The 27,952-nt window shown below is 66.3% G+C and overlaps 1 protein-coding gene across 7 annotated transcripts; it reads right to left on the bottom strand.

The window, feature by feature from the left end:
- Window positions 1–27,629, bottom strand: TEX264 (testis expressed 264, ER-phagy receptor). Of its 7 annotated transcripts, none has more exons than XM_045857390.1 (6): window positions 27,510–27,579; window positions 26,586–26,653; window positions 24,112–24,403; window positions 15,134–15,355; window positions 3,839–4,007; window positions 1–597 (listed from the first exon to the last, which is right to left on the bottom strand). In XM_045857390.1, the coding sequence occupies exons 3-6, from the start codon at window positions 24,367–24,369 to the stop codon at window positions 305–307; spliced, it is 942 nt and encodes a 313-aa protein (XP_045713346.1). In that variant the 5' UTR covers window positions 24,370–24,403; window positions 26,586–26,653; window positions 27,510–27,579; the 3' UTR covers window positions 1–304. The 7 variants fall into 7 exon arrangements, with proteins under 7 accessions (XP_045713346.1, XP_045713350.1, XP_045713348.1 ...); XM_045857394.1 differs by having other exon boundaries at window positions 26,586–26,637; window positions 27,510–27,525; XM_045857392.1 differs by lacking the exon at window positions 26,586–26,653 and having other exon boundaries at window positions 27,510–27,629.
- Between the last annotated feature and the right edge of the window lie 323 nt (window positions 27,630–27,952).

Below are 27,952 nucleotides of genomic sequence, written 5' to 3' on the forward strand. Positions count from 1 at the left end.
TCCAGGTGAAACGAGAAAATCTTTTGCTTTATTCTGGGTCCTGGAAGCTCCAACGTGAGTCTGAAGAGAGATGTAAGAGAGACAGCAGTCCCGGGCTGGGTGCAGAAAACAGCCCCTGCCCCTCCGGCCCCGGGAGCTGGAAGGGCAGCGAGGAGAGGGCTTGGCTAGAGGCCAGGGCAGTCGAAGCGATGAGGTCCCCTGAGACCCCTGGCCCCAGCCTGGGCCCGGGAGGTGGCGGAGGAGGAGGGCCGAAGAGTCTGATCCGTTCCTGGCGACCGCATCAGGGAAGGCCGCGGGCCGGGGGTCACTCTTCGCCCTTCTCAGGGGTACTGAGCTCCCGGGCCCGCTTGGGAGTCCCCGGGGGCTCAGCCTCAGGACTGAGCCTTGGCTCCCCCAGGGGTCCCTCGCCCTCCAGGTCCAGCTCCTCAAAGGACGAGCCGCTGGCGCCTGACTCGCTGTAGCTGTGCTCACTGCGGTTGTCACTGTCGTCCCAGCCACGGCCGCTCGCCCCGGGGGACAGCGTGGCGGCTGAAGTCTCCCGGCTGCCAGGACCCACCTCCAGGCTCACGGAGCTTCCTTCACTTGTCCTGTCAGCTCCTGGGCGGGAAGAGGGGTGCAGGTTAGCTCAGACGCCCCCCCCTCCTCCAGGGAGAGGGCAGCGCTCTACCGTGGGCCCAGCGGCTCAGCACGCTCATGAATCAAACAGCCAGCCCCGCTCAGGGGGCTCGGTGCAGCCGCCCTCTGCCCTCTGCCCTCTGCCCTGGCCGCAGGCTGCAGTGGCAGGGCGGAGGGAATGAGGAGGGAGGGGGAGGGCAGCCTGCTGTGCACTGGCTCCCCACCCCGGATTAGCCTCTGCTCCGGCAGGCCCTCAAAGCCTACCCCCACCCTAACAGTCCATTAAGGACCACTCAGCCCTGAGCCGAGACGCTGCAAGTAGAACAAAGAGACCCAAGCGGTGCCCCACCTCCACCCCGCTTCAGGCTCGGAGGGAGGTTTGTCGGAGGCCAGCTACTGCAGCCCATAAGGCGTGGGGATGGGAGCATGACCGGGAAGCCTGCCCTCCCGCCCCCGTCCCCAGGGAGGGCCCCGCGGGGAGCTGCCACAGGCTGGAAGTCAGCTGGTCCCTGCCTCTGGCCCTGGTGCCTGACGTGCAGGAGGCTGTCACGGGAGTGGGACAGATCCTGAGAAACAGCCCCTCCGGGGGACACGCTGGGCAGAGTGCTGGGACGACACCCCTTAGGGGCTCCCTTTCCTGTGCCTGGCACCCCAGCGGAGCCCTTCCCTACATCCCGTCACTGACGGTTCCTGAGCCACAAAGCAGACGGGGACCACGAGAGCACGCTGCTGGCGGCCAGAGAGCCCCAAGAGCCCGAGACAGTGCGGGGCTGTCCTGAAGGGCCAGACCTCCCCAGCCGGCTCCTCCCACAGCCACAGGTGCTCCAGGCGAGCAGCCTGCGTCTGCCCTGATTGGGTGCACCCCTGCATTCGTGTCCTGGGCTCAGAGGCACTGGCAGCAGCTGGGGGTGGCAAGGAGGGGCCAGGAGCTCAGGCCTCCTGAGTGTAGGCCTCCAGGTGGACAGCAGGCTGGTATGCCTCCTTGCCTGTGAGAGGGAGCGGCAGCCGTCCCACGTCACAGAAGGTGAGGGGTGGGACAGCTTCCCCAGATCCTGTCTCCATAGTGAGGAGGCCCCGGGCCAAGGGCAGCAGGGGACTGCTTGGCATTTGGACTTGGCCTGGAACTTTCACTGATCCTCAGCTGGAGTGTAAGGTAGGGGTGGGGGAATTTGGGGTCTGCTCCCCCAGCTCCCTGGCCCCCGAGATGTCCTGTGGGCCCTGCTGGCAGAGGTGCCGTGAGCCCTGGAAGGACCAGGCCCCAGGCCCAGGGCTCTCCTGCTGCTGGGAACCCAGCGTGGCTCCCTGGATGCAGGCATTGGAGAGGGAGCCTGGGCCACGCCCTGATTTAGGGGTGGTTCCCTCTGACCCTGGGTCAGGGCTCTGGCTCATTGGCTCCTTAAAGGATGATCAGTGCCCCAGGGGCTGCAGGACTGACAGGAGCAAAAGAGGGGACAGTGTCTCCCTGGCCCCATTCAACTGTCACGTTCTCTCACCTGCCGGCTCTCTGGGGACTCAGGTGTGGAGGCCTCCCTCTCCCGGAGCCTGTGCTAGGAGTGCTCAGAGGAAGGAGCCCAGGGTGCCCCGTCAGGCCAGGGCCCAGCATGCTGGGAGGGGACAGCCCCTGGGGACGTGTGGACATTTGTGGCAAAGGAGTACAAGGCAGGGAAGTGACACCCCACCTAAATCGCCAGGGCTGCTGGGCCAGGAAGTGAAGCTGCCACTTTCACCCCAGCCCCCACCTCCTCCAGTGCCTGCAGCGGCGTAGAGATCAAATATTCATCGCCTTTCTGGAGCTAAATAATACATCAATGCAGTGACAGGCACAAGGCAGCAATCACCCTCTTCGGCCTCCCAGCCCCAGAGGGGCCCCGGCGGGGGTGGGGGGCGGGGGGCAGGGACAGGCCGAGCCGTGGGCGGCCGAGCACCCATCATGCAGTGCCATGCAAGCGGCATGCACCTGGCAGGCAGACACCCAGCGTCCGCCCCGGCGTCAGGGCAGAGCCTGTCAGAGGTGGGCAGAGCCCTGGCCTCCACGCCAGGGAGCGGGTGGGCGGGTGGGCGGGCTGGTGGGAGGACAGGCCGGGAGCTAGGGGCGTGGGAGCTGCAGCTGCAGCCAGCTGCGGCGGGCACCGAGCAGCCCTCCAGCACCCTGGCAGGCGGTGTTTGGGCGGGAGGCTGGGCGGGCCAAAGAGAGGGAGAGCTGGAGGAGGCCGGGGGGCAAAGGAAGGTCAAAGTGCTCCCCCTCCTGCCCTGGGGACTGCTCGGGCCTGCTGACCTTGGGCCATATCCTGTGCCCACAGCCAGGGCACTGAAGAGCGTCTGGCAGGCGCTCCGGGCGGTGGGAGCGCGCCCCGTGGAGGTAATTAGGCGGCAGACGAGGCCGACTGTGTCGGACACAGCCCCCAGGGAGCGTGCAGACGGCCTCCCGGACCCCCACCGCGGACAGCGCATGCTCTCCAGGGTGACCTTGCCGCCGAAGCCCGGGCAGACAGTGGGAGTCTTCTGAAGACGGGGCTCGGAGGGACAGCCCCTCTCCTTCAGCTCGAGCCACACCCGCAGGGCACGGACCTGCAGACCATGTGGGGCTCCCTCCACAGGCCCGGCTGAGGGTCGGCCTCTGGGGCCCCCTCACCCCTGAGGACAGCTCTTGGTCACAAGGGGTCCTGGCAGGGGCTGGGCTGAGAGCAGGCAAGTGTGCTTCTGGGGGCAGGGGCCGGCATTGCTCTCCCACCCGCCCCCCCACTCTCCGTGCTCCCCGTCCGGGTGCTCCGAAGCAGGGAGAGAGCAGCTGGCTCCCTGCGGCCCCCGTACTAGGGGACAGGACACTGTGCTCTCCCCTTCTTACCTTCCAGATCCTGGCCAGTCCTATTTCCCGCTGAGCCCCACCCACGGACCGCCTTTCCTGAGCAGGCCGCCCCCGCCCCCCCTGCCACCGCGAGCACCCGGCTGTCAGTGGTCTGTTTCCAAGGGCACGCACGCCTGCGACAGCTGAAGGGAATCCAGGCAGAGCCTATGTATCTGTGTTGCCGGGGGTAACACGTGAACCCACACCTCCACTGCCCTTTGTGTCTGGGGACAGGCAGCTCTGCCCGTGGGTCCTGGGGGGACAGGTCTCCTCCTCCCACCCCGGCCAAGCTCAGCCTGGACACCGGCAGTGCGGCCCCGCCAGGGAGGAGGCGCCTCGGCCGCCCTGCAGGCCCACCTCGCCGCGCGCCCTCTGTACCTGCGCCGTCCGTTTGGGCGTCACTGGCCTCCACGGGCCCCCGGCTCTTCCGCTCGGTCTCCTTCACCTCGGGCACATAGAAGTCCCCCTGCCGTGCCAGCGGGCACACGAAGTAGATCTGGTCCTGCTGGTAGATCTCCAGCCGAGGGTGGGCGCACAGCTTCCGCTCCTTGTCAGAGACGAGCAGAGGGTGGGATGAGCTGCACGCGGGCCTCTGGTCCGGGGGTCCCGAGACTGGCCGCCATCTACCGCTCCCAGCGCCAGCCGGGCCCCCGGCCCCAACGACCCTCATGCCCCGAACCCCTGCAGGGGAGGCACACCACGCCCTAAGGGCCCAGCCCCTCGCTCCGGGGGCGGTGGTCCGGGGACCCAGGAGTCCTTGGGACAACCCCCTTGGGCAAGTGCTAAAACAACCCTGGGGCCCCGAGCAGTGCAGCTCCGAGGACTGGGCGTCATTTGGCAAGGCCAAAGGTCCCCAGCTCCATTCGAGGTCAGGCCACATGCCTGGGTGGCAGGTTCGGTCCCCGGTCAGGGCAGGTGTGGGAGGCAACTGATGGATGTTTCTCTCCCACATCCATGTTTCTCTCTCCCTCTCTTGCCCTCTAAAAATAAAAACATCTTAAAAAAAAAAAAAGAATAAAAGAACCCAGGAGCCCCGGCCAGGTGGCTCAGTTGGCTGGAGCGTCCTGTGCACCAAAGGTTCGTGGGTTCAGTTCCCAGTCAGGGCACATACCTAGGCTGTGGGTTCAATCTCCACTTGGGGCGCGTGCAGTAGGCAACAGATCAATGTTTCTTTCTCACATTGATACTTCTCCTTCTCTCCTTCTCTCCCTCTCTCTAAACATATCCTCGGGCGAGGATTTAAAAAAAAGGACCCGGGAGCCTGGCACTGCTCATCCCTCGCGTGTCCGGGGCTGAGAGGCGAGCCCAGGCGGCACTTGGTCACGCGCGGCCGTGAGGCCTACCGCCTCGGGCTGCCCCAGAACGGGGGGCCTCGAGCCAGGGTCCGACTGCCCGACTTTCCACCCCAGGCTGCCTGGCCCTGACCTCCTCCCCGCACCCCACCCCCGGACAACACTGCCTGGCCTCTCAGGCCTCCGGTCCCTAACCCTAACCCTAACCCTAACCCTAACCCTAACCCGCCCCCCCGAGTCCACATCTGCGCCAGCCTCTGAGACCCTCAGACGTGGTTGGTTTCCAGCCCTTTTCGCAGCAGGGCCCAGAGCTCCAGCCAAGGGGAGGAGCCAGCCCCGAGGCTGGGGGCACACGGGACAAGTAGATCTAACACTGGACACTATGGGGCCCCAAGTGCTGGGACAGGCACTCCCCTCCCTCTGTCTGGCCTTCCTGGACCCGGAACCCAAGGCCCCCCATGCCCCAGTGTGGGCGGAAGGGGGCACAGACACCCGCCAGAACAGGGTCAAGTGCATCTCGCCCCCGAGCCTGCCCCCTTTCCTGCAATGAAGCACAATTACGAAGACGAAGACGACCGTGCAGCCCTGGCCTGTCCCTGCTCACCCACCAACCTTCACAACGTGGCTATTTATAGCACCGCTGGCTCTCGCCACGAGCTCTGAAATGGACCTTCCACTTAGCGGTAATGAGAGACTCAGCAGCGGTGGGGAGAAGCCACTCCTGGACCCCACTTGTCCACCTGCTTGGCCGAGCCCTGGTCGAGGAGCCCCTCCAGTTAAAGCAAGTGCAGGGGGTGAGGCAAGCCACCCAGGGGGAGCGGGGAAGAGGGGAGAGCCTGGAAGACTTCTCGAGTCAGGCGAGGGGGGGATGCTCTGGCCCAGGTCTCACTGCAGCTCAGCCTCTGACTCCACGGGCGACTCCGGGCAGAGTGGGACCCCCTGCCCGGACACCTCCAGGGTCATCGAAGGAAGGTCATCACTTTTAATTGTCGGGAGTCCATTCTTTTCTGCCCAGCCGGGCGCTCCCCAGGCCACCCAGTGAGTCAGTGGCCCCAGCCCCTCCCACCCCTGAGCAGCCGATGGCTGCCTCCGCGCCTCCACCTGCCCACACCCCCCACCCCAGCCCGGTCCTCGGGAGGAGGCTGTGCAAGAACACGCCAGGGAGCGGGCACTCCCAGGCCGTGGGACCCTCTAACGCCAGCACCAGGGGTCGGCACCCAAAGGACCTGAGCCCCTCTCAGTGAAGCGGGCCGAGTCAGCAAGGCCGGGGGCCCCTGAAGGTCCGGGTCCGTCCCCGGCAGCCAGAGGGAGGGTGAGGGAGAGGCCCCGAACCCGGGCAGGACATGGCCCTCACCGGCACCCCCGCGCTCTGGGCGCTCTGCGGGTCCGCGGGAAAGGGCCTCAGTGGCCATCCGTTAGCTGGCGACCCATCTCTCAAGGTCTGGGGACAGCTGGCTTTTGGGGATCCTCCCTGGGAGCCTGTGCTCCTCCAGAAATCCCAAGGACAACAGTGTCCTACCCCATCATCCCCTGCCAACACCTGAGATGGCACAGCTTCCCTTCGGGAAGTGACGAGGATGACAGAGGGATCAGTGCTCTTCCCACCCTCCTCTCGGAGCTGGGACCAGGGCGGGCAGCGCCAGGCGGCCGGCCCCAGCCACCTGCTCTGCCAGCCCCCTCACTGGCAGGTGGGAGGCAGCTCTGTGGCTGCTCTGCGCATCTGCCTCCTCCCGGAGAGCCCGGCTCTGAAGTTGCCTGGCTGTGGACAGCCCTGTTGCCATGGAAACTGCATCCTCCATCCTTGCCATCGCCTTCATCTCAAAGCCATCGGGGAGAACAGAGGAACAGGGGAGACAGGAGGGAGAGGCAACTGTGGCCTGGCTGCACGGTCCCCCCTTCCCCGGCACCTCACAACTTCCCACACAGGGGACACCCACTGCCCAAGCCTGCCCCCAGCCCCTGGAGGGGCAGCTTCCCACCCAGGCCCGGCCCGGCCCAGCCCAGCCCGGTCCAGCCCCACCCCCACCACCTGGAGGCCCTGGCACTTGGCACTCCCCTTGGAGGGAGGCATGGAGCTAATTAAAATCTCACTGACGGCTCAGCCCCAAATCACTTTAACACTTGCTGGGTCCTGTCAGGATTCGCTCAGGGGCAGGAAGGCAGAGGCACAAACTCCCAACCCAGGCCCACAGCGAGGGGCGAGCTTAGAGATGTCCCCGCAGCCTCTCCTGGGAGACCCACGCTCTGCCCACTGGGGATGGGTGGAGGGTGAGGGGCAGGACTGGCCAGCGCCCAGGCCCCGGCTGCCCAGCAGAGGCTGCGGCCCGGGCAGCATGCCCACGAGTTGGTAAACACTGGACGGCCAGTGAGAGAGGACAAGGGCAGCTGCCTCTCCCTCAGCTGGCCCCGGGGCGCCCTCGGAGAGCAGACTGCCCAGAGCCACGGACACCAGGTCAACACCACACAGGGCTGGTCCTCTGCGGGGAGGGGCGTGAGGTCCTCCCAGCCCCGGGCCCGCCCCTCCCCACGGTCCAGCCAGCCAGAGGCTTGAGGAAGCGGCACTGGGACAGGGGAACCTGCTCTGGCCACCTGACGAGGCCACAGCCCAGGGCAACCCACTCCCACACACAGACTCGAGGCGACCACAAGTCCCCACACCAAGGTGGGACAGACACGGCCGTCCACAACCCTCACCATCAAACAGAACGAAGCCCACTCACGGGGCCAAGGTGCCGCAAGAAACCGGCTCAGGTGTTCTAGCCCCGAGTCACACCTCCGAGGCTTCCCTCCCACCTGGGCCTCCCACAGGCAGAAACGGGAGGACACACGACCCCACTGGACACGCGGGGATTCCCAGGAGACCTCAGGCACCAGCACTCCCCGCCCCCCGGCCCCGCCCCCACACCAGCCCACCCCCCGGGAGAGCTGGCAGACAGGGGAAAGAGAGGTGGGCACAGGTGCCCCGGCCCCAGCTACCCTGGGGACAGGCCACACCCCTCCTCCTCACCTCACGTGGCGCTCATCCCCTGGGTGGGGGGAAGCATCAGCCCACGCAGCTCAGGGTTCGGGTAAGAAGGCTAGCCTGGCGTGCTGAGCCGAGGGTCCCCCGAGTCCTTACTGAGTTGGGGGAGGGGTAGTGGCCCGAGAGAGAGGGGAACCCTTTGAACCACCCCCATGTGGTGTCCTGCCTCGGCCAGGGGTGGGGGCAGAAGAGGCCAGGCCCTGGTGGGGGCTGGGGGTGGGTCCACCTCCCAGGCTGCTTCGAGGCTAGGCCTGCGCGGAGCAAAGTGACCTCCAGTCCCCAAAAGGAGGCGGCAGTGGGTGCAGTCCAAGGGCTGGGCCACACGTCTCTGCCCAGGGAGGGCCGAGAGCGCTCCCCAAACACAGCCCCTCACCTCCCACCTCACTGGGGTGAGGGGCCCTGGCCCTCCCCGTTCAGCCTGAGCTGCCCGGTCCTGCTCGTCCCTCCACGCCAGGGCGGATGGCCGGGCGGCCCGCCGGGCGGCCCACGGCCAGAGCACAGCTGTCGCACGCCCCCCGAGGTGGCGGCATCTCCGCAGTGGGTGAAGCCAGGCGTGCTCATTTTTAATTACACAGACACCGCCGTGTGCCCGCCTGCGCACAGCGGTGTCTGCAAGCGGGGGCTCAGGCCCCAGGAGCCCCTCCGGCAGCTGGGCTGCATCGCACGCGAGGGGCAACGGGAAGCGGCGGGCGAGGCGCAGCAGGGCCGCCGCGGGAACGTGGCGCTCTGTCATTAGTCTGCCCGGACCTTCTGCTCGCTGCCCTCCCCCCGGCCCCCTCTCGTCCGCCCTGGGCCTCCCGACGGCCCCCGGCCCAGAACGCACACCCGCAGGGGGGCCGCGGCAGGGCCGGCGAGCACCCTCCCCGCGGGCAGCGCGCAGCGCACAGCGGGAGGGCCCGAGGCCCTGCCAATGACTGGCCGAGGGGACAGGGAGGGAGAGGGGCTGCCGGGGAGGGGAGGGCAGGGCAGGGCAGAGAGGGGGCGGGAAGGCACAGGGAGCCCCAGGAAGGAGCCCAGGGCCTTGCAGGGGCCCCCGACGGGCCGGTGGCTTCTCTCTGGATTTCAGTCCCCCCAACAGTAACAGATCAAAACGGAGGGCATCGAAAGAAGCGAGGAACCGGAAAAGGCGAATTAATTACCATTACTTAAGGGCCACTGTGTACTTGAAAAACCAAAGACAATCAATGGAGAAACCACCATCAACACTGAGGTCACAGAATTAGCAGCAGCACAGCGCATTTTTCTATGCACTAGTCAGAGGGTCAGGAGCACGATGGGAGCAGGAGCTGAAGGCCCTCCTGGGGCGGGGTCTGGCCCCGGGCGACCTAGGGCCCCCCTGAGCGGCACAGGAGTGCGGCCAGGGCAGGAGCCTGGGGAAGGGGAGGGGCGAGGGTGTGGGTGGGAGGCGTCGCTGCGCCGGGCGCCCGGCCTGCTGCGCCTGCTGCTGCCACTGCCTGCAGACGTTTCATTTTCACCTCGAGCCGGCGGCCCGCCGTGCAATTTACACCTCTGCTCATATCCCTGCGCTCCGGGCGCGGCTCCCTGGGCGGCCCACGGAGGGGCCCTGGCGGAGCAGGGAGGGTGACTGCCTCTACGCAGGCACAGGGGACGGATGCCCTGCAGCGCGCACCAGTACCTGGGGGGCCCGGGAAGCCCCCCGCCCCCACCCCGTGCTGCAGCACGCCAGGAGCCTGGAAGGCCAACCCACCCGCCTCTCAGGCCTGCTCTGCCTCCCAAGCCCGTGGAGGCGAGCAGCCCGTGGGGAGCTGGGGCTCTGTCCCGGCCTCCCACCTCTCCCTTCCACACGCCCTCCCGGGTGATGCCGATGCCAAGGTGGGCTTCGCAGGCTCCCCCCACCACCCACCCAGGACCAGCTGCTCTCTGCAACCTGGGGCCTCAGTGCCGCGAGCCGACAGGATGCTGCTGACTGATGGCCCAGAGCAGGGGGGAGGTGCCCCACCTCAGACTGGCGCCTCTGACCCTGGCCCCCCAGGGGAGCCCTTCCTGTCATAACCAGGCAGCCGGCCTCTCCTCCTCGGAGGGCTCTGTTGAGGGCAGAGCTGCTCTGCAGGGCAAGCCCCCTCCTCGGAATCTCCCCTCCCCTTGCCCAGAGCCACGAGCTTTCCAACAGCAACAGAATTTTCCCTGGCAGGTCCCGTCTGCCTGGGGAGGAAGGCTCCTCTGGATGGGTGGCAGCCCAGCCCCATAGCACCATCCAGAAAAGCCTCAGCCCCCGGGGTCCTGTGGGGCTGCCAAGCTACCACATCCGAGCTGGTATTTCAAGAGCGGTGGCGCCCACGCCCGCCCCAGCAAAGGCTGGCTTTGTGCTCTCGGCCCGAGGCAGGGGGTGGGGAGGCATGAAGCCAGACAGGCTGAGGAGCGGGTTCCAGGGCCCAGGCCGGTGGGGGGGGGGAGCGAGGTCTGGCCTCCAGTGGGTGCCCCCACGTCTCCACATGCTGGGGCATGGTGGGAGGAGGGGTCCCCTCTAAGCTCGGGGTACATGGGAGCAGAGAGGCAATGCTACTCTCAGTGAACTTCTGTTTCCCTCGTTCAGAGTTCGGCTGTGGCCCCCGCCCCCCCCCGCCCACCTCCCTCAAGCCTGTTCCGAAGCCCGGCCTGGACCTGTCACTCATCCATTCCGACTCGCCAGTGGTGCCCGAGCGCCCGCGGGACACGGCCCTGTTTCTTGGGCCTGAACTCTCGCTCCCACCCTGCACTCGAGCCGGGTGGACACGCAGAGCCTGCCCCGCCCTCCCGCCCCGGAGAACGCCGCCCATCCTTCAGTCTCAGCCCCGCTGCCCCACCCCGAGGTTGCTCTGCCTGTCCCAGTGAAGCCATCCCATCCGTCCCTACCCACCGCCCTGCCCCCTGATGTGGCTAAACCTGGAGGCTGGGGGCTCAACGGTGAAAGAGTTCGGGGGCCTGTCCCTCAGCCCCCAGCCCCAGCGCTGCTGAGAACGCCCTCCTCTCTGGGCCAGGGCAGGCTGACCGGCAGGCAGCAGCACTGGCGAGCGAGCTGACCCGGAGCCGCAGTGCCCCGGCGCAGGGATCTGGGAGTGCAGCTGTCTGCACCGCACTCAGGGCGAGGGCACGGGGCCCAGGGGGCCCCGCAGCAGCTGCCTCCTGTGCCCGGGGCGGCCGCCAAGCCCTCCTTGACGAGCGCCTGCTGGGCACACGGGCGGCCGGGCTCTTCCTGCCTCTGCTCCTGGCACTGGCCGCCCTCGCCTGGGCCGGGGCCAGCACCCCGCTGGGTCAGCATGGCCCTGGCAGTGTGAGTCCAGGCGAGAATGCTCCCCACGGGATGCAGAATCGGGGCCATCTCTCCCTCCGTGTCTGTCACCTTTGCGGGGCTCCTCAGGGACGCTCCGAGCTTTGTCTTCCACCCAGGAAGCACTTCGGGGCAGCCTTTCACAGCTCCAAACAGAAGCTCAGATGGCGATGCCCAGAGGCAGAGCCACTCTGGTCACAGCAGGTCAGGGTCTGCGTGCAGTCCCTCACCCCTGGCTTCCAGCCACGGGGCCACCTTGGCACAGCCCGGGGCTCCTGCTTAGAGCAGACTGGGAGCCATGGTCTGGGCTCCCCGGCCACTTCCAACCCCTGGCAGGACGACCCCGTCAACCCAGCCGCCCCCCTGGCTGCTCATTCGACGTTTGCGGATTATCTTGTTGGGTGCCATGATGAACCGGGGCGAGTAGTACTCAGCAGACAGAGAATGCTTAGCCAAGTCTGTAGCGTGCTGCAGGTGCTGGGTGAGTGGCACTGTGCTCAACCGAACACTTACTATGCAAAGACAGAGCACGTGACAGCTGTCTGCTGGCTTACTACACTCCCCGGCCCCAGTTCCTCTCCAGTTTTGTGCAGAAAGAGCCGGCGTCTGACCTCCAGGGCCCCTCCCAGCCCACCGGCCTCCACTCACACCAGGCCCTGTGCCCCCCACACTCAGAAGATGCCCAGACGTCACCAGGGCCCTCCCCCTGGAAACTCCCGGAAAGCAGAGGCCCTGGGGACGGGGGCTTTGTGCAGAAGATGACAGTCCGCTGACAGGAAGTCAGGCCCAGGGGGGCTGGGCTGCCAGCGTCACACGGTCCTCGACCTCCCCCTACACCTGCCACAGACAGACTTGAGCCCCGTACAGAGCCCGGGGGCCGCCCACATACCCTCCCGCACACGGCATCCCCGGGCCGCCCGCCGTGTCCTGGCTGCTCCGCAGGCCCGGCCTCCTCATTAGGACCAGCCCCCCGGGGTGAGTTTGGGGGCCTCTTCTATTGCTCTGGGCTGACATCTGGGCCAGGGGCTGCCGCGCAGACCGCAGTGCTGGGATGCAGCGCCCTCCCAGAACCCCCACGGGGGCTTGACACATGGTTCTCTTCAGGTCCCTCACAGTGACCCCCAAGACCTTCGCCGTCCCAGGAGACCACTCCTGCCCCAGGCTCAGGCCCCTCTGCCACTGCCAGGGGGCTCAGGTCTTTCCCTGCCACGCCTCCCCCTCCTGAAACAGACGCCCAAGGCTGCCGTCACTCCCTGTGCACCCCTCCACGGCGGAGCCAGCCTCAGAGCAGGGAGAAGCCAGACAGGTGGAGGAAAAGAAGGGCGTGCCCGCTGACACACTCACACACACATGTGCACGCACGCGCACATGCAGTTGAAGGCAGCCAGCTGTCAGGGCCGGGAGTCAGAGGAGCCCAGAGCCTCATTCGCAGCCTCCTTTCCCGGGCCCCAGGCAGCGGGGCTGAGGGCAGGTGCGGGAGGAGGCCTCTAGTCTCTCTCCCCGCCGCCAGGGCTGAGGGAGGCGCAGAGCCACCCTCTGTTCCGTGCAGGCTGGGACCAAAAGCAGAGCCAGCCTCTTCCTCGTCTGTCACCTGGCTCTGTTCCCCAGGATGCCTGGTCAGGCTAAACACACAGAGCACCCAGCCAAGCGCCTGGGCCACACTGCAGGTGGGCAGCCTGGCACCTCTCTCCCAGCTGGCGGCCAGGCCCCTGTGCCACACAGACACCCCTGGAGAAGACCTCTGCTCTCCCCACTGCCCGGGCCACCCGTCTCAGGCGGGGAGAGGGGACGGCACTCCCCCGCCCCCGCCCCACCCCAGGAGAGTCAAGCTGGGGCACAGCTGACCAGGGGCGGTGGGAGGAGGAGGGGGGAGGAAGGGCTTTCATCAAAGAGGTGACGTCAAAACCAGGCCACTTGTGAAGCTGTCAGGGGCCGGGAAATGTGGACAAAGGTGTCTAAAAATAGGCACCCTAGAGCCAGAAAAGGCTCTGGGGGCTGAGTCCCTCGCCACCACACCACATGGCACGCAGGCTGTTCAGAGGTCTGGAACCCAGAACGCCTCTTCCCACGGGCGGCCCTCCGGACTGGCCCGTGGATGGAGGGAGACACACAGAACCGGGGACGTCACACCCAGCCCTTCCCCGGGTGAGCTGGGCGAGCTGGGTGAGCCCCCCCGTGCCCCCAGGAGACACGCTGCCAGCCCTGGGTGCCGGGGCCTCCCTTTCTGCCCTCACAACCAGCCAGCCCCCACCTCCTGCCCCACCTGCCCCTCAGCCTCGGCACCCCTGCCCCGAGGCACGCACACCCTGCCAGCACCCTCCTGGCTGCCACCCTCTGGCTCCCTGAGAAATTCGCCTCAGTCTCCCTTGTGCCGCCGCCGGACCATGCCAGCAGCCCTCCTGCTGCTTCTCCTCCTGATCTCGACCGCCGGGGCCACGGCTGCCGACCCAGGGCCCCACTCACTCACTCCCGGCCCCGACGCCAGACTCTCGTGCCCCCCCGAGCCAGGGCCTCTCTGGGCCCCCACGTCCATCACCAAGGCCCTGTCCCTTTCCTCGGGCTGCCCGGGAACCAAGTGCGAAGCTGCCAGGGCTCACGTTCCCGCCGACTTCCTTCTGTGCTCTAACCCAGCTGCACTGGCTGCACCCTCTGCGCGGCCCGGGCCGCCCCAGGGCGTCCCCAGGGCAAGTGCTGTCGGCAGGTTCCTGGCCCTAAACATGCGCACCAGCCCTGCCCTCTCTGAGCTCCAGGCTCTGCTGCCCCAACACAACCCATGGTGCCGGCTGCCCCCAAGACCAGGACCCCCCAGCTCTCCAGGCTCTGCACAGCGCCACTGCACATGCACCCCTCTGCCCCGGCCACAGGGGACCCCAGCCCAGGACTCCTCCCGCTCCCTCCCTCCCCAACACCCAGCCCATCCAAAGTCCATGTGTCACCCCCACCCCCAAAGGGATGGTAGATCTCTACCCTTTTGCCTCTCTGCAGCCACGATCTCAGTCCAAGCCCACCCACGCTGGGACTCACAGTGGCCCCCAGGATCCTTGATAGGCCCCCCGCCCAGGGCCGGGGCGGCCTGTACGGCACGGCTCGGCTCAGGTCCCGTCACTCTCCTGCCGAAACCCCGCGGTGACCTCGCTGGCGTCAGACCAGACCCCTGCTCTCCCACGCCCCTCCCGAGGGCTCCTCCGGGGCCTGCCCGAGAGGGCACTCCTCCGAGGGGCCGCCCCCACGTCTGGCTCAGCTGGTTCTCTCCTGGCACGCGTCCCATCCTTGCCTGACATGTGTGACCCGTCCCCACGCCTCACTGGGAACGCCCCCGCCCCACACCTCTCGCACCGCGTCCAGCACAGCACCCCACGCCCAGACATTCGGTCAACACAGCGGAGTCCGGGAGACTGAAGAACCACTTCAGTCAAAACTGGGGTCACTGCCCTTGCACCCAGGCTCACAAAGTGTTTCAGAGAAAGGGGGATGTGGAACTAGGAAAGGCGAAAAGGAACTCTCTGTGGGCAGAGACCCCATCGGATCCCCGGGCGGCTGGCCCTCCTGCTCCTCCGAGCGGACGGTCTGGGGCGCTGCCAACCGGGATCGAGGGCGGAAGGGCACGAGGCCTGCCGCCGCCGCCCCGGCCTGGGCTCGGGACCCAGGTATGTGAGCCCGCGCAGAGGCAGGACCACGGCCACCGCATGCACGCTGGGGGCCCGCCAGCCGCCGGGAGCCTCAGGCCCTTGCTCTGCAGGCCTCTAGTGCAGGGGGGGCAGGGGGGGGCCCGTCCATCTGTCTGAGTCTAGAGCGGGGGCCGGCAACCGAGCGTGTCTCTGGCCCAAGCTGGAGCTGAACTGGTCAGGCTGGGGTTCCGAACATGCTCCCTGTGCCCGTACAAGACCCGCCGGGGCCCATGCTCCAGTCTCGGGCCTCTGGCAGAGACGCCGGCAGGCGCTGCCCGCGCCCCCAGCCCCACAGGCACCTGTCCCACGAGAGCCCCATGCAGCACCCCCAACACCGCCTCCCTGTCCCAGCCTGCCGAGCCCTCCCTGGCTGCACCCTCTCGCTCCCCGACACACACACACACACACACAGGCCTGGCTCACCTTGATGTAGGTGTCCAAGGCAGGATGGACACGGCGGGCAGCCAGCCAGATGGACAGGGCGGTGGTGTAGGGGAAGGTGGCCGTCACCACGTGGCTGGGTGCTGGGAAGGAGAACACTTTGAAGCCAAGTTTCTGGTAGAGCTGGAGGAGCTCCGGGCAGGGCGACTCCTCGCCTTCGCTCAGAATGCTGCCCACTGCACAGCGGCGCTTCTCGGGGGACACCTGCGAGGAAGAGCGGGGTGTCCGTGTTAGGCACAGGAAGGGGGCCCTCCAACCTCCCGCCTCTGGGGTTCTGTGCTAGCTCTCGGGCCTGGTGGAACTGCCCGCCCCAAACAGCAGGAGTCAGGAAACTGGGCTCCGGTGGGGCCTCCCCGTGGCCTCGGCCTGGGGTGCTTCCCCATCCCTTCATTCATTCCTCCAACAACACACCAGGCCCCGGGCGGCCTGCACTGGGGCTGCAGGATGCAAGGTCGGGCTGAGCCCTGGTGTGGGGAGGAAGCTATGAGAGGTCCTCTTCCCCGTTCCCCAGGCAGGGCCGCCGCTGTCACCCAGGCCTCCCGACCATCCCTCCAGCCCGCACCCCACCCCAGGCCCTGCCCCTTCTGGGCTAAGCCAGAGACACAGGTCCTTCCTGACCTCTCTGGGCCCCTAGAACTTGCGCTGCACTCAAGTTCTGCTCCCCTCCCTCCCCGGGCTCCCACAAAGCCTGTCCAGGTGGGGTGCCTCTGTGAGTCCCCAACACTTCCTAGGCCTGACCGCAGGCCTTCGAAGCCCAGCACCTGCTGCTCCTCCCAGTGGCAAGGGGCTCCGGTGGGTCTCACCTCCTGCCACCTGAGTCCGTACCAGCCCTTGGGCTGGGCCCCCAGAGGTACATGCTCCTGAATCAGAGAGTCACTGCAGACCTCAGACCCCGGCTTCCCTCCACACCTGGGTGCAGGGCCAACTGACCCTACACTGAAACCCCCCCTGTCCTCTCCCCAGACCCCTCACAGCGGGGCGAAGTCGTTTTCACCAGTTCTTGCCTCTGCCTCTTCCAGATCCCACCAACAGGCCCCCGGGGGTTTCCCGGCCCCGCTCTGCTCTCCACTCTGGCCATCCTGGACCCGTCCTTGGCGCTCCCCCTCACCTGGCACCCGGGCCCAGACTCCAGGCTCTCACCTGCGTGCCGTCCCTGGGGTCGCCCCAGCTCTCCGTGGCTCTGGTCCCTTGCTGCCCCGTGAACATCTTACGTCATTTAAACCCAGTTCAGGACTTAATGCTGCCAGCAACACGGTACAGCGGTCAGAACCTCAACTCCTGGGAGAGGTGGGCCCCGAGTCCCACGATGCCGGACCCCTCCCTCCCTTGCTTTCACGGAGCCCCAGCTCCCTGACGCCTGCGTACAGCACTGCCGTATTCCATGCTTTGCATGAGGCCTCTGCCTGGCCCAGGGCCCAGCAGCCAGCCCAGCACGTGCTCCATAGCTGTCGGTCATTAGCAACTTTGACACAGGCCACACACATGACCCCTGGCCTAGAGTGCTCACCCACCTAAACCTCTGAACACGCGGCTCCCCCCTGCCCGTCCTTCATGTTCAAACACCCTCTCGGGGAGCATGTTAGAATGGCTGGGTGGCACCCCACCCCCACACTGTGCCACAAATCCTTCCCACAGGAAGTCAGACTTAAGGCCAGGCCACTTCTCTGGCCCAATGCACTCCCACCCAGCCAGAGGCGCTGCAGTTCCACCTGCTGTCTCTAGATGGTGCCACTGCCCCACTCATGCGGGAAGACCTGGGGAAGGACCCAAAGGCAGGCGGCTCTCACAGGGTCCGTGCCAGCTACAACGCCCATCTTCACCTTCCTGACCCTGGCAACCTGGGCTGTACAACACAGGTTACATGCGACATGGATGGACGGTCACTTCCTCTCCTCTCAACCCGGGCTGGGGTCCGAGGGTCTCTCCAGGGACCACTCGGCAGTTCCGCGCCCTCCTCAGTTCCCAGGAGGCACCAGCAGGCCAGTGCCGATCCGGCTCACAACTCTCATGGCCCCCAGGTCGCCCCCAGTATGGAAGCCCCGAGCCGGCACACAGGCTGTCTTCAGTGGCCCCCCACAGCACTGCCCGGGCAGGCCGGGTGCTCAGCGGGCACTCTGCTTCTGCACCCTCAGGCTGGGTCTGAGTGACAGAGGGACAAACCCAGGCTCTGGCCCGGCCCGCTGGGCCGCCCTCCTCTGCCACCGCACAGGCCCATGCACAGGCCCACGCAGCACTATCTGTAGCTCCCCAAACATGCCCTGCCCTGCTGAGCTTCCTGCCTTTGCATAAGCTACTTCCTCTGCTGGGATGTCCTTTCTCACCCTCCCCAGAGTCCCTTCTACCTGGGAAACTCCCGCCCGCCACCCGGTAAGAGTCAGCTCACCTTTCCTCCTCAAAGCCTCGGACGGCCCCCCACCCAGCAGCCCCGCCTCTCTGGACCCGCAGGCCTCCTGCAGGGAGCAGGCTCTGGGCTGCACTGTCGCCGATGCCCCACCACCCGGGGCCTCCAGCAGAAAGCCCAGGACCTCGCACCCATGGGGTGTCCTTGTGGTGTGCTCTGAGACAGTCCGTGCGTGCGGAGATGCGCACACAAGTCTACCCTGGGGGTAAGCCCCCCCCACCCCCCTGGAGAGGGGAGGAGCTCCTGTCACAGGACAGGGGAGCAGCTAACGAGGAGATGGGCTCCGGGACCTGAGAGGTGTTTGGCGCCCCGGTGCTCCCTTCCTGCCTAAGCATCCTCTCAAGTCCACAAGCGGGGACACTTCCTGTGCCCTCCGCTGCCCTGGCTGGTGAAAAGGGAGCAGCCTAGGAGACTGCTCAGCAAGCTTACCTCCAGCTAAGCAGCCCCATACCGAGCTGGAGCTGGGAGGACACCGAACCAGGCACCCGCAGGAGACGAGACAGGCCCTAGGCCAAGCTGGTCTGGGGGCAGAGGAAGGCTTTCCCGGAAACCTGCAGGGGAGTGGCCTGCTGAGGCTGTAAAGGACCTGGAAGGTGGGGATGCTCTGCTGGCTGGAAACCCCCGCATCTGAGTGCGATGCAACCTCTTTACTGGGGCCTGGCCTCGGGAGGTCAGCCTGGGCCTCCCAATTCCACCCGCCTGCTCCCATCTGCCCCCACCCCACGGCAGTCGTTTCTCTGGGTACCCGTGTGCAGAAGAGCTGGGCCAGCACTGGCTCCAGTGATGAGCCACGCCAGGGAGACTGGCAGTGGCGGCCCACCACAACTCTGGGCAAAGGCAGGCTCGCTCAGAACCTGCCCTCACGGCGAGAACACCGGAGGGACCCCTCCTGAGGGCCGGGAGGCCCTGAGTCTGAGCACCGCGGGTGAGATGGGGAGCACACGCTGAGGTCCTGCTCGGGGTCCAGCCCTGCCAGGTGCCGGTCGGCCCCACCGCCCCTTCTGGAGAGGCCGTGGTGAATAGGGTCCCTGCATGGTCAAGACCTCCCTGCGTCTGGAAAGTGGACGAGATCAACCGTCTTCCAGGAACCAGAAAGGGAAAGCGGTGTCTGCCGGCTCAGACCAAACCCAGGTCCTGGGTTCAGCAGACGTGGCCAGCCCCAGAGGGCTGCTCTGACTCGCACCTGGCCAGCCCGCCCAGCCCAGAGCCGCCTGCGGTGAGACGGGCAGGGTAGTTAGTGCCTGTCACTTGCACAGCTGCCCCTGGGGAGCACGGCCGGAGGGTGAACCTCGGACTGACTGATGCCCTCGGGTCCTGCAGGCCAACTCACTGAGCCCTGCAGGCCGAACCTCACCGAGCAGCTGGGGTCTAAAGGCACGGTGGGGCGCGCTAGCATCAGGGCACAGACAGTGCAGACCCCAGGCTGGAGGAGAGGAGTCAGCAAGATACCCACCTCTGAAGGGGGTCCAGGTGCTTTCTGGAAGCCCCCATCTAGTAGTCTTCCAGCCCCCCTCTTTTCACCCCCAAGTGTAACCCCAGCACCCAGCTGGGCCCTGACAAGGTGCCCACCACCCGCCCCAGTCGCTGCCTTCCGTGCTTCAGCTCACTATCCAGACAGCACTGAGCAGTAGGCACCATTACCGTTCCTGAGACCCAGAGAGCAAAGCTATTCAGCAAAGGCTGCAGAGCAAGGCAGTGATGGAGTCAGGACTCGAACCAGGCAGACCAGCTCCAGACCTGTGCCAAACAGCCCATGGCCACTGGGAAGCCCAAGAAGTGGGCCCAGAATGGGAAGGCACAGTGCCCTCTTCCTCCACTGCGCGCCCCTCCATGGCCTAGGCGACCTCCAGGGCACCGGGCCAGGGGCAGGTTCCTGAAACTGCAACCTCCCAGCAAGCACAGGGCCCTCTGAACCCCCCCTGCGGATTCCCGGAGTGCTAAGCACGTGTTAGGGGCTGGGGGCCGGGTCTCATCCCCAGTGTTTAGTCCCCCTAAAAACCAAAAGCCCGGAGGCAGGGATTCTCAGACCAAGTGACGCCTCAATTCAAACCCATTCAAACCCAAAGTCCTCTCCCCTCGGACCGCACCTCTCCTCCCTCCCAGAGGCGGCTCTGCTGCGCAGAGAGGGGCTCACCTTTCCAGGGCTGCCCCGCACAGCGAGCTGGCTGCCGAGCAGAGGCCCACCCCCACCTGAAGACCCACGCGGCGGAGGAGAGGGCATGGCTGGAGGGGGGGGATGGCCAGGCCCCTGGGAACAACAGCCCGGCCCACGCTCCACCCACACCGCCGGGTTGAACCTGCGAAATCCTACCCCCTCACCTCTTCCCAGGCTCCACGCAACCTCAGCGCCTCTGAGGAGCGCCTCTGAGGAGGCCCCATGCCCCACTCGCAAAAATTCTGACAGGCCTGGGCAGAACTCTTATCAGTCAGCCCCTACCGACCAGGGAGCCCCAGGCTGCCTCTCCGTAGACGGGGGAAGAAAGGGGTGTCCGTGGCAGTCTTGCTGCAAATGGCAGAACCCAGGTGCTGCCAGCTTCCCCCACCCACTGACGCCCAAGGCAGGTACCCCCGGTAGGCCTGCACCAGGTCCTGAGCCCGCTGCCCCGCCCCACGTGTCTCAGCCAGGCTCCCCACAAGGCAAGCAGGCGGATTGCTCAAGCCCCAGACACAGCAGCGGAGGTGGCAGCAGCAGAGGGTGAGGATGGAGGTGGAGGGCCAGGCTGGCAAATGGGACAGACCAACAGGCATGGTGACAGAAGCCCAGCCACTAGGGCCTGTCCACAGGCCAGAGCTGCAGGGTCCAGGGAGGCACTCGGGGTCCTCCCAGCTCCTCCCCCGTCTCCTGCACCCAAGGCACCCAGCCGGGCTGAGGGCACAGGACATATGACCCTATTCCAGCTGCACAGGGACAAGGCCACAAACACTGGACCTGTGTGCGTGTGTGTGCATGTGTGTGTCTGCACATGTGCGTGCACGCGCCGTGTGCGCTCTGGTGGGAGGGAGGGATGACAGGTCAGTGACTAACTCTGGAACTCCCCACAACGCCTCCCAGCACTTAGAAGAGGAAATGGCTGCACTCCACGAATGCTGGGCCCTCGAAGGAGAAGGGCACCTACGAGACACTGCCGGGGTCTGTCCACTTCCTGCCACGTGCTCCTCCCCTCCCCCCCGGCCTCCACCAGGGCCCTCAGGGGTGGAGAGGAGCATCTTCCTCCGGCCCCGTAAGAACCATGTGCTCCGACCTTGCAGCCTCCTCCCACCCAGAAGTCCAGGACACGGGGCTGACTGACATACAAGCGATGATCTACCTATCCACCTGCCTATCTCTAGGGTACAGGGGCTCAAGCAGCCTCTGACGTGAATGTGTCCACAGCCATCACCACGATCTTGCCTCGGTGGTGCCCTTTCCTGAGTCACTTCCTGCGCCCACAGCCGGCCCAGGTGAGGCCTCACCAGGCCTTCTCAGGAAGTAGCCTCGCCCTGGCCAGCTGAGCTAGGAGCTGAGGCTAGGGGCGTGCCCACTCCTGGGGTGAGCGGGTCCACAGCAGGTGGCCAGCTCTCTGCTGGTCACTCACTGCTCTACTGGCCGAGGCTGAAAGGGCCTCCTTCCCGTCCTCCCACTCTCACAGAGACGCAGGTGCTGGCTCCCACTGTGCAGAGCTGGGGAGGGGGGAGAGTGGGGGAGGCTCCAACAGCTCACTGACAGCCCGTCCCTTCCTTCTTGAACCACAGTGTCGCCCCCGTGCGGCCACTGCTGGGGGCGGTGGCCTCGGGAGCACCAGGCCCGGCTTCTTAGGCTCCCTCAGGCCTGGACGGGGCCTCTCCCCCTGGCGCCCCCACACTGAGAGCTCGGGTCTGAGGGCTGGGCTCCTCGGTCCCCACAGGGCCCCAGGGTCCAGCACAGAGAGGCGCAGGTGTTTACTGGACAGAAACACAAAAGAACGCGTCTACTGTGTGAGATGGGGACCCCACTCCTGCTGTCTGACCTGCCGCCCCCTCCTCAGGGGCCCTCACGGAGGATGGCCGTGGCCACCGGGAGGGCTGGGCAGGGAGTGAGCTGGCCAGCTTCCAGAGTGGGCGGCAGCAAGCATTCCTGACATATCCAGGGGTCAGGGTGTGACCCAGCTCTGAATGGGGACACAGGTGTCTTTTGGAGTGACCCAGAACCAGGAGGGACAGGGTCAGAGGGGCCACGTTTACCTGCACAGCCATCCTCTGTGCGGCCAAGCGTCCACCGCCAGACCCTGGGTTTAGGCCTGGGTCACAAGCCCTCCGCCGAACCCGTCCACACACACCTCAGCAGCTCCAGTGTCTTTCCCGCCCTTTTTGTTGTGGCTGTTAAATGTCCACGGAGAACCAGGTGTGGGCGAGGGCCTCACCCATGTCCCTCACTTTAACCCCGGCCAGCCTGCTGACGAAGCAGGCATTTTAACGCTACTCTGCTGATGAGGAACTAGAGGCTCAGAGAGGGGAAGTAATATACCCAAAATCACACAGCAGGACAGTGCAGAGACAGATCCAGGACCCCACAATGCTGGCCTTGAGGTCGTAGGCCCAGGCTGAACTCAAAGGCCATGGTCCCCACACTGGCTCCCAAGTCAGGCCTACCCAGCCAACCCTGGTGGCCCACAGGGCCTACTGCACCTCCAGGAGGGCTGCCTGGAGGCAGGGGCTGGGCCCAGAGGCTCTGTGAGAGTGCCCCAAGCTGGGGTTCTTCTCTCTCAGTTTTCCCTGGACCAGCCTCCAGCACCGATCCCCTCCCTCCCCAGGGCACCTGTCGCCTTTTGCGTCCAGGGATTAGCACCTCCAACCAGTGAGGCGACGTGCTGCTATGGGACCGGGACAGGTAGATGGCGAGGAACAAGGTGGCTGTGAGGACCCTCCCCCCTCTCACTGAGCCCCCCAGAGGACTCCAACCGGGCGGGCGTGGCAGGAGGGCAGGGACTCACACAAGGGACCCCCACGGGGCACCGGTGTGTCGGGTGTCCTGTCCAAGGGCTTCCCACAGGCCTGCCCCATCTCCCTGGGGTCCCAGGGCTTTTGACCCTTAGTGCCGTCTCCCAGCCACGTGCCCTGGGAACCTTGATGTCTCTTATCCCTCCGCCAGGCAACGTCACCTCTCACAGGTCCCGGCCCAACATCACCAAAGGCCTCTCTGCCTCGTCTCCCGCCCTCCTCCACCTGCCTTCCAGGTAGTGCCCTAAATCGCAGGCGGCCAACTGCGCTGCACCTTCCCTCCCAACCTGCTGTACCTCCCACTGCCTGACCCCGCGACCCTTCCACCTCGTCCTCCACCCACCGAAGGGCCCCGGCCACACTCTCCCGTCATCCTCTATCGGCTGGCTTTGGCTGCTGCGGCTCCCTCAGCCAGGAGGCCCTCCCAGGCACAGCGAGATTCTGCTAGCGGCACACGGCCCAGCTGAGACCCATCTCGGAGCCTCCCCGGCAGGCCTGCGGCGCCCTCCTCCAAACCCGAAGCTCAGAGTTCTGTGGGCACTGAGCACAGCGCCCTGCCGGAGACTCATCTGTGTGGGGCTGACGTGCCAACCACAGGGAGCTTCCTGAGGGCGGGGCCACGCCTGCTCCTCTCCAGAGTGCAGGTGTCGTGCAGCACCCGGCACAGAGAGGCAGTCAGCACGCCCATTTGGACGGAGTGCCCCGGGCAGGCCTGGCCAGGAGACAAGACGGGTAGGCGGGAGGCCTTGTCCACGTGAGCTCACCAGGTGAGGGCCCCAGAGCCGGGGATTCCAAACGTCTGGTTTGCCAAGGCTCAGGGCCGGAGGCTGAAGAGCCCTTGGCAGAGCTGCCAGCCCCTGCAGCCGTGGGCAGCACCGCCCAGGGCATGGCGAGAGGCCACATTGGTGAGCCGTGACTCACTACAGGCTGTAAGTCCCGCCGGACGCCCACAGGTGCCAGTGATGCTGGGCTGGTCTCTGACCCCAGCATCTCAGACATGCTGGGCAGCTTGCTTGGCTCCGCTTGCCTCCCGAGGCCTCCTCCAAACCAGGCGGCTTCATGTCCAAAGCGATGCCCGATAACTGGGCTGGGGTCACAGAGTGGCTGGAGGGCTGGGACTCCAAGTCCCACGCCCAGGGCCTCTGCTCTCGGCCCTGGGGAAGCTGCCACCGCAGCAGAGCGCTGGGCGAGGAAAGGCACTGAGGTGACCCGCTATGGCCCCAAACACAGGGCAGGGCTCTGGCCCCAAAAGGCCTGGGCTCAGCGAACTGGCCTCACATGGGCATGGAAGAGGGAGGGACGACGAGGAGAAGAGGCTAGGGACTCATAGTGGTACGGTCCCCCCCACACTCAGAGGTCCGTGGGCAGCCCTGACCCAGGGGAGTCAGACCCAGGCGAGGAGAAAACCAGCACACACTCCCACAGGCGGACAGAAGCCCAGGCTACATCTGGAGGGGCTCTGAGGCCAGAGAGGAGGTGGTCCGCAGGGCCGGCTCAGATTTTCCCACTGCTCCCTCAGAAACCCAAATGCCCCTAACACAACGAGCCCCGCCCCGCACCCACCCGGGGGTGCAAGTCCAGCTGGGCACGGCGGGCTCCTTACCAGGTGTGGGTTGTCGTAGTAGATGGCAACGGAGCGCAGCCTGGGGCAGACACTGTAGCTCTCCGTGAAGAGCCGCCCCGTCTCGCTGTAGGGCCCCACGTGGAACTTGTAAGCCATGGTGACGTTGCGGATGGGGGGTGAGCCGGCGCTCACAGCCACCCCAGCCAGCAGGCCTGAGTGCCTGGCAAAGGCCAGCAGCGTCAGCAGCAGCAGCAGGGTCAGGCCCCCAATGAGGCCCAGGAGTAGCAGGTCCGACATGGCTCTGTGCCCCTGACGCCGCGCCCCAAGGCAGCTGCGAAGGAGACAGGAGAGACGGGAGGCTGGTAGCCTGCCCCGACCAAGGTGCCCACCCGCCCGCCAGCCAGTTCTGGCCCAGCCTCAGCCCTGCCCTGGGTGCTCTGACCCAGGAGGAGTGGCCAGAGGTGTTTACACACAGAGTGACCCAGAAGGACGCACAGAGTCATCTACAAAGGGTGACTGAAGCCACAAGCCTCCTTATTTCCTAACCACAATCACGGAGGCTCTCAGAGCTGGCTGCTCTGCCGGTCAGCTGGCGGCCTTGGTCCCACCTCGGGAAACTGAGTCATGGAGGGCACAAGAGTGAGTCAGCCAGGGACATTTTCCAGCCCTGACCAGCTTCCCCTGGGATGGACCAGCTGTCGGATTGCCTGCCACCGCACCCCCCCCCCCCCCGCCCCGCTCCACATGCCTCTTCCTTCCCAGAGCTAAGGCCCACACCTGCCCAGCCTCCCCAAGCCTCGAGGACCCCTGTGTGTGTGTGTGTGGGGGGGGGGGTGACAAGCCAGTGCTAGAGGGCACACACTCATGGACAAGCAGGGAGACCCCCAAGGAGCCAAACGCCAGGGGGAAGTGTGCTGGAGGAAGAGACTCACAGGACACTCTCCCGGGCTAAGCACATGGGGCCCCAGGAGTCGTGCCATCCAGCAAGCTCCCCCGCCCAGAAACGGAGGAGGCCAGACCACAGCAGGAACACAGTCCAGCACGGCACCTCCCAGACGGGCGCCGCTTCAGCCCACCTTTCAGCCCAAGGTGCAGACAGCGAGGAGGAGGAGGAAGAGGCCACTGTGAGTGGAGACATGACAGCGGGAGAAGTAACTTCCTCATCCCCGGGCCGAGTGTCTCATCCCCTAAGGCAAGGGGGCTGGCCTGAGGGCGGAGGGACCGCAGCTGGGGCCCGCTTGCGGCCCAGTGCCTCACCACCCCAACAGCTCCAGGCGCTTGGGATTCAGTCCCCCTGGTTTTGACCTCCCCGCCCCACCTCCTGCGCTCGCTCGGCAGTTCCAGAAAGGCATCCTTTTTCCCTCTTGTGTGTGCCATTTACCTCTCTAGTCTGCGCCCTCCCCGCTAGCCTTTCCTGTCCCTCCTATTCATACAGTACAAAGAATAAAGACACGCATTTCTGGGGGAGAAGCAGCAGCAGCAGCAGCAGCAGAGACACTACCCAGGAACAGGCCCAGGGACACAACACAAGACAGAAGCCTGGCAGGTTGGGCCCTTGGGGCAGAGGCCTGACCCTCACACAGAGGGCTGGGGGCGGTGGGGAGCAGGGAAAAGAAATCCTGGTGCAGAGAAACCTGTTTAAAAAGGAGGGGGAGCATGGGACCCCAACTACTTAAAATTTAAAAGTTTTGGGAGCGGAAGGTCAACACTTCAGCCCACTGGAAAACTTCGCTGTATGGAGTCATCTGTTCCCTGTGGGTCCTGTGTGTTGAGATTTTTTGCCAAAATCCCGTCTCTGGAGGCAACATGCACACAGTGGTGCCGGGCGCTGCGGCGTCTCCCTGGCCTTCGCTCCACCCCCCCCCCCCGCCCCCCGTGTCCCTGCCCCTGCGCCTTTTCCTGGATACGCTCCCTGCCTCCCCTTAGTGCCACTCCCATTTTCTCCCACGATGATGATGATGATGATGATGATGATGAGGATGGCTCTCTCACCAAGGACTGACTACCTGCCACCCACTGTCTCGACGCTGAAATGCAGCTCCTTCGTTCGCCCTCAGAACGAGGGAGACACGGGTCAGGAAGCAAGTGGCTCGAAGTTGGGAGGCTGGCCCAAGGTCACGCAGGCACTGAGCAGGCACGGGCCAACACGCAGGCAAAGGGAACCCGGGGAGTCTGGTCCCAGGCCCCCCCTTTCCTCTCTCTCTGTCTCTCCCCTCTCTCGAGACTGGGTTTGGAGAAAAGCCCACGCCCTGCACCCGCGCTGGACTTCTCTGAAGCCAGGGCTCCCGGCTGGACGCTCTGGGTGTCCAGCTCCCCCAGGTGCCTGGGGAGTGGCCTGCCCCCTCTCTGACTTGCCGCCCGGGGTGCACACTCCCCGTCCCCTCAGAGGAACTCAGCCCCCACCTGGCTCTTCCTCTCACGTCCTCAAGTCTCAGGAAAGGCGGGAAACCGAGCGGAGGGCTCAGAGCTCCCCCACAGTCAACGGCGAGGGGCGCAGGGCCGGGGCAGCTCACCTGAAAAGTCAGGCTCACTTTTAGCAACTCATGGTGTCCAGCGCGGCGGGGACTGGGTGTTCCAAGTGCTCCAGCACGGGGCGGGGGGCGGGGGGCAGAAAAGAGACAACCACCACTGAGCCGGGCACCTGGCCCCCGGGCCTCTGTAAGAACTCCCCCTCATCACAAGGTCCCCCCGCACCGCGTCCTCATCCCCCTTGGGGAAATCAGAAGCCAAACTCGGCGTCCCCAAGGAGGCTCCTCGGCCCTGACCTTAGAGAGCCCTCTTCCAGGAGGGCTCCAGCCACCGCACCTGGCCCCGAAACAGCCCCTCCTGCCGCGGGCCGCGGGCCCGCCAGGCCCCCTCTGGAGCCCCCGGGGTGGTGGCCTCCAGCTGGTCCCCGCGAGCGTCAGGGCGGCGGTCGCGCTGGCTTCCTGGAGCCGCTCACGTGCGGCGGGCTGGCCCTTAAAGGGCCCCGCGACCAGCACCGGCGGGGAGGGGACGCCTCCTCCTCCCAGCCCGGACTCCCAGCCCTGCTCGGCCGCGCCGCGTCCATTCACCCAGTCCCTTCCTCTTCAGCCGAGACAGAAACTTCGGGGACGCTAAAGTTTGCAGCCGGGCTCGAGGCACGGCCTCGCGGGGGACGGGGGCGGAGCCAAGGTGCGGCTCCGCCCCCGCTCCCCTCACCCTACCCTCGGTCTCAAGTGCCCCGGGACGCGCCCCGCACCGGCGGCCGAGGCCGGAGGCAGCCGGGGGCGGTGGGGCTGGTCCAAGGTTCAGGCCCTGGGACCCGGTCGGGGCTAGTGGCGGGCGGGTCGGGATGCAAAGAGGGGCCTGGGCCGCGGGGGGACCCTGAGGCCGCGCCCGGGCGGAGGGAGTCCCCAGACACTCGGGGCGCGTGAGGCTGTCCCGGCAGGAACGCTTTTCCTCCGACCGGCTCTCACCTCAGCGGCTACCCGCCGCGGACACCGATGCGCGCAGGCGGCTCCGGCTCCGTCGCGGAGCCTGCGCGCGCCCGGCGGCGCACGCTCGCCCCGCCCCCTCTCACGGCGGGGACGTGGCCGAGGTTGTGGGCGCGTGCGCGGGACCCGACAGGCAGGGGCCTGCCCCGCCCCGTCTCCAAGGCAACCAGTGTGCGTGTATTTCCTCCGCCCCCTCCCCATCTGTCAGGGGCGGAACCCACCCGGCACCTTCCTGCCTCCCACCCACTCCTGGGGTGCCGAGGACCCCTCGGCATCTGGGTCGGCGAGAGCACCACGGCTGCACAGCCCAGGCGTGAAGGGCGGTCCACCTGGCGGCCGGTGAGGGAGAGCCAGGCTGGGGTCCAGGAAGCCGGCGCCAGAGGAGAGCGTTTGCAGCGGTCTCCGGCATTTGTGCAGCGGGTCGG

The sequence above is a fragment of the Phyllostomus hastatus genome, unplaced genomic scaffold, assembly GCF_019186645.2.
Source record: "Phyllostomus hastatus isolate PE091 unplaced genomic scaffold, TTU_PhHast_1.1 phas_scaffold_129, whole genome shotgun sequence".
NCBI classification, from domain to species: Eukaryota; Metazoa; Chordata; class Mammalia; order Chiroptera; family Phyllostomidae; genus Phyllostomus; species Phyllostomus hastatus.